This window comes from Pelodiscus sinensis, chromosome 2 (genome assembly GCF_049634645.1).
Source record: "Pelodiscus sinensis isolate JC-2024 chromosome 2, ASM4963464v1, whole genome shotgun sequence".
In the NCBI taxonomy this organism is placed as follows: Eukaryota; Metazoa; Chordata; order Testudines; family Trionychidae; genus Pelodiscus; species Pelodiscus sinensis.
Genome location: NC_134712.1, coordinates 35,514,478 through 35,520,477, shown reverse-complemented (window position 1 = coordinate 35,520,477; position 6,000 = coordinate 35,514,478). Strand labels below are relative to the sequence as shown.

Below are 6,000 nucleotides of genomic sequence, written 5' to 3'. Positions count from 1 at the left end.
CTTGTGCAAGGGGCAGTGTAGACCACTCCTGTGCAAGAGCCTCTTCTGCAAAAATGGAAGCTCATTAAGCATGCAAATGAGGCTCACCATATTCCACACTTAGCCTCATTTGCATATTTCTGGTGCAAGAAGCCACGAGTGTAGACATAGCCCAGAGGTCCAGGTACCAAAAGGAGTCCTGCCTTAAAATACAGGTTCGACCTCCCTAGTCTGGCTCACTCAGGCCCAGAGTGGTTTCAAACCAGGGAGTTTGCCTAACCAGATACAGAGGCAGCAGGGAAATACAAGTAGCTGACAGATTAATGGATAAACCTAGGCTTATCAGTTAATAATTTGGGGTACGTCTAGACTACATGCCTCTGGCAACAGAGGCATATAGATTAGACTACCTGGCATAGGAAAATTAAGCGGCGATTTAAATAATCCCAGGAGGCATACCTGGGAGGTCGACAAATGCCTTTGATGTCGACCACGGAATGTCCAGACTACCGCGCTGAGCCGACAAACAGCTGATCGGCTCAGCGCGGCAGCCATTTAAATTTAAATGAAGTGGTGATTATTTAAATCGCCACTTCATTTTCCTATGCCGGGTAGTCTAATCTACATGACTCTGTCGCCAGAGGCATGTAGTCTAGACGTACCCCTAGTTTATTACTCGTTGACATCACTAATTAACACAAGGTGAAACATGTTTCACCAATATGCTAAAGAGTGACATTGGGACTGTTTAGGGCTGCTGCCAAAGCTACAAACTAGTTTTATAAAAATGTCCATAGTGGATCAGATCAAAGTTCTATCTAGCCCCCTGTCTTCCAACAGTAGCCAGTTCCAGGTGTTTCAGAGGGAATAAACAGAACAGGCAATCATTAAGTGATCCCAGCATTATGCCTGCTTTAATAGTGCCTTATAATTCTTTGTTTTGGGGCCTTAATATACCATAAGATAGTGAGAAATTTGTTGTGTTCTGGTAATTCTCACTTTCCACTCATATTTTTAACAAGACTTTGTATACTTTTATTTTTAAAATAACGATTTTAAGAATGTAATTTTCAGTCATTTAAAAAGTTACTCAGGCCACTTGAAAAAAAAAATGGTGCTGGCAAAGGTGCTACACAGACTGCCCCAAAACTGCAAGTCTTCACTATGTACAGAACAAAGAGGCAGCACAAGGTTCTCACACTCTAAGGCAGTGGTTCCCAAACTTTTCTGCATCACGCCTCCTTTTTGATTTTTGAGAAACCCTCATGCTCCCCCCCCCAAAAAAGCAGCAAAACTTGGGGTGAGATTGACGGAGGGGGCTGGGTCACCTCATGCCCCCCCTGGAATTTCTTCATGCCCCCCCTAGGGGGCACACTCCCCAGTTTGGGAACCCAGGCTCTAAGGCACACACAGTCTATCACTGATACGTTTCATGCATAAGAATAATTGACAGTGACCTTACTGTTTGATTAACCTCCCCCCCTCATCCCCGCTCTGTTCTGAAATTTGATTTGTCCTTTTTATGTGTTCATTTTTTTGACTGTATCCTTTTGGCATATATGGGCATGCCAATTTTCTTCCACAATTTGATCTGAGGAAGTGAGTCTGGCCCACGAAAGCTCATCATCTAATACATGTATTTAGTCTGATCTTCATTTTGTTTTGTATTATTTTTTTCACATTACATTTTTATTCTCTTCACAAAACTCTGACCATACAATGGAGTAACAATTTGTTCACACCATTTCTGTCACAGACCTAGTGGAGTCTTTTGCATTCTTTTTATAGTCAGCTTTCGCTCAATAAAAGTATGCACCTACAGGTTAGGCTGGTCTCCAAATGCTTTGGGTGAGTAGTAAGAGCAAGTTGTGACTCTTTTGAAATGCTTTCCTCTACAAAGTATACTGGTTAAAGCATATCCAGTCCTAACACACTTCTAAATGTTTACTGTCAGACTACCATGGCTGGTCTTATTTGACAGATACCAGATAGGCATCAGCCATAAGTGAAATACTTGAATCATTTTGAGAATGGCCTAAAATGTGTATTTTTATTCATAATGGAAGGTTGGTGCCAGTGGAAAGCAGTGCTCAGTGGGTCCATGAATGGGGCAATAAAGACTCTTATCCCAGCTAATGGTTATAATATTTAAGGCTGCCCCAGAAGGAACCTGAACATGAAGATAAGAGACTTATAGCAAACAACAGCAGAGTTACTATGCTGATTCTTGATGGTTGTTAAAGCCTATTCCAACAATTTTTCATATTCATTGTTAATATTTTTGGCATTCAAGTGATTTCCCATTGTATACTACTAAAATATGTTTACATTTTTAAAAGTAGCAGCTGTTACTATTAAGACAGTAATGGACTTCAGGCATTTTAAATTATGTTAGCACAGTAATTATTTTTTCCCTCAGAATTACAATATAATGGGTATTATTAATGAAGATAAGTGCTACTGCCGCTAAGAAAACAGTGGCTCTTTTAGTTGTTAGGATTGTTCTACTGTTTATTATAGGCCCGTGTCTTTAGTTTAGTACTAGATACTCCTGAAAACTTTAAATGTTGAAAAAAACATTTCAAGTAGTTAATAGACATTTAGTAATCATTATGCCTCGTTTATATCATGAATAAATCTTTCCCTATTGAAATTTGTCAGCCAATTTTTTATCATGTGAATCGTAACTTTCAACTGTCCAATTATTTACATGTTGAGGTATGTCTATCACAAAGTAGCTTCACACCATACTACAAAGTGTGCACAAGCACAATATATGGTCAGAAAAAATCAATCACCCAGCCTCGCACACTGATTCAGCCCATGACAAGACCTGGAGCTTCCGTGTGCAGCAAGGGGAGCTGGCGCTCATGCTCCAGGCCTCATGCTGGTGGCATTGGCTGAGGGGGCTGGAGTGTAAGTTATTGATTGATTGATTCTTTGCTTTTCACTTGGTGCATGGACCCTGGCTGATTTTTTCAGTCTGTTAGTGGCCCCCGTAGGAAGTCCATTTACAGTTGCATTCAGGATCTGTTGCAGTCTCCAGATCAGCATCAAGTGAAGCTCAGATAGAAGCACGGAGGCTCGGTAGTAGGCTGGCTGCTCTTGATAAGGAAGTGCATAAATGATCATAAGGAATGTTTTCAAGGGAAACGAGTGGACCTCCCACATTATCCCAAGATGGCAACACTGTAGCTGCACTCAACCATTGTCACAATATTTAAACCAACACTCTTTAGAATTAATTAATACCTTGCATTTTAATGCAAAATAAAATTTTTCAATTCTTTAACATTTCAATAGACTGTTTTCTATTTTAAAAATGTATGCTTTAAGTTATTAAAAAATACACCTATATAAGAAACAAGATGTTTTTATTTTGCTAATTCTAACTCCAGGGAGTGGTTAACTGAATCTTTAAAAACTACAAAATCAAGAATGTCATAATTATCAAGGAATTAGAAACATTTATAAGGTATTGTTAAATTGAAGACTATTTTATTATAATTGAGACTTTGCAACATATTTTATAGGCAGTTCTAAAGAATCTCACAAATCTTCCTCTCTTATCTTCTCAAACACATTATCCTCTTCATCTGATCTAACCAAAATCCTTTTTCTTGGTATAAAACCAGAGTGAGCTATCTGCAGAGAAACAAATACACAATTAAATACAGTAAGAGCACACAAAGCACAGTAATCAAGAAAGCCAATAGACATTCAGAGATAAATATGAACAGTGCAACTAAAAAAAGTTTAACAAGTATCCTGTTTTATTGATGCAGTGGGTAGCTCTTTAGGTCAGCATTTAGGAGACAGAATTGCTTACTAGAGCAGGAAACTGCTCTAATAATTAAGACATTTACAGCAATGTTTATTTCAAATGTTCTAAATATGACACACATTGGGACATTTGGGGCTGCTTTTTATTGGTGTTATGCCTAAATAACAATGTCTCAATCCAGCAAAGACCTACATAGATGTGCTTAACCTTAGTATGTGACCAGTCCGATTGAAGTCACTGGGAATTTTCACATGCTTAAAAGTCTCAGAGGGGTAGTCATGTTAGTCTGTAACTTTTAAAAAAAAAAAAGTAGTCCTGTGGCACCTTAGAGACTAACACTAATATATACATAGTATCATGAGCTTTTGTGGACAAAACCCATTTCTTCAGATGAGATGATCTTAACACTGAGCAAGTGTTTGCAGGCCTGAGGCCCATGTAAAGTGATTATGTCCAAACATTAGAAATGGCCAAACTGGAGTGTGTCTATACAAAAGACTAAATGGATACAAGTCAAACATCAACAACAGTAACATTCAAAAACCAGTAGGAAAGCACTTCAGTCTCCCTGCATACTTAGTAACAGAGTTGAAAGTTGCAATTAAGCAAAAAACAAAACACATTTCAAAAACTTCAGTGTGAAACTGCAGGGCTAGAACTTGTATGCAAACTTGACACGATCAAACTGGGTCTGAATAGAGATTGAGGATGGCTCTCTCATTGCAAAATAATAAATAATAATTTTCTTTCTTGGTATTCATGCCCTCTCATCAACTGTTAGGAAAGGGCCACATCCACCCTGACTGAACTGATCTCGTTAGCACTGGCGCTCGGTATAGTAATGTAACACTCGCATCATTACATGACATGAGTATATCTACCTTCAATACTGAAGTTTCCATTTCATGCATCTGATGAAGTGGGTCTTTGCCCATGAAAGCTTATGCCCAAATAAATGTGTAAGTCTTTAAAGTGACACAGGACTCTGTTGTTTTTGCTTGCATGACTAGGCAAGAAATACATGGCATAATTCTTTAGAGATAGATACTTGGAGAGTAGTTTATTAAGCATCCTCCTGGGCTCAGTGCTTACATTCAACCAGAGATGTCCAGAACAGAGCTCTGGAAAACACTTTCAAACCCCTGGGGCAAAAGCCTGGGGCTCTGGGAAATACGCTGAGGATATAAGCCTGGCCTTGGTAGAAGGAAGATGAGCAAGATCTTTGATCAAGCTGATAGTTGTGAAAGTAAACACAGGCAGTCCAAGCAAATGTCTCTCTCTCCTTCTGAAGTGTTAAAGACTAAATGTTACGTATAGTTTTTCAAGCATCTTAGCAAGTGATAGAAAAGCTTCAAGGAGGGGGATGGAGTAGGGAAGGTTCAAGAACCATAAAATTGAGACATATAGGAGATTTTAAGATGTTCAACTCAATAAGACACAATCAAGTGAAATCTTCACATTTTTGATAATGTAAAAGTGCATTCCAGAGATGTAATGTCCACAATCAACTTCTTTCGCCCTGAGATTATTAAAATTAATTTGAAGATTGAATTTTCTACACAGCAGGTTTGGGGAACCTTTTTTGGGCTGGGGGCCACTGACCCACAGAAAAATCAGTTGAGGGCCACATACAAATGAGAAGCATACAAAATCCCTTCACTGACATGGCTGCCAACCGAGAAGGAAAAAGTCATTTCTTACATTCCCAAGATCCTAGGGAGGCCCAGGGTACTAGATTGTGTGTGCTTCAGCCCTGTGGTAGGGCGGTGGAGGGGCTGGAGCACCAGCACGGGCTCCCAAATGCTGGGGGAGAGTCCTGAGGACTGGATTCAAGCAAGCTGGGGGCCACATCCAGCCCCTTGGACTGAGGTTCCCCACACCTGCTATACAGTCTGGTTTCTTAAAACTAGGTATAATGAAAATTGAAGACCTACCCACTGTTGGTTTTATAGCTTAGGAAAAAGGATTTTGAAGTCTAGACTAGCATTTCATGTAAAGATTCAATAAAAGTGCTAATAGTGTAGAAAAATAGTACTTGCACATAGTATCAGTGAACACATTACTTTTTTAGAATTTGCTATGGATGTTATTCACTGCGGTACAGAATAGGGATGTGAAGGACTAGTCGACTATCCAATAGCAAATGCTTACCAGATAGTCAACAGGATAGTCAACTAGTCACCTAGAGGCAGCAAAAGGGGAGGAAAAAGGGGGTACTTCAAAGCGGGTGTTTCAAA

General features: G+C 39.4%; 1 protein-coding gene across 5 annotated transcripts in view; it reads right to left on the bottom strand.

Annotated features, from left to right (window-relative positions):
* Positions 1–3,455: 3,455 nt before the first annotated feature.
* SNX31 (sorting nexin 31) overlaps positions 3,456–6,000 on the bottom strand; it is an 80,743-nt gene continuing 78,198 nt past the window's right edge. For all 5 annotated transcript variants that reach the window (XM_075920271.1, XM_075920272.1, XM_075920270.1 and 2 more), the window contains one exon: positions 3,456–3,624. In XM_075920271.1, coding sequence (XP_075776386.1) covers positions 3,529–3,624 — 96 coding nt within the window. In that variant the 3' untranslated portion in view covers positions 3,456–3,528. The remainder of the gene's footprint in view (positions 3,625–6,000) is intronic.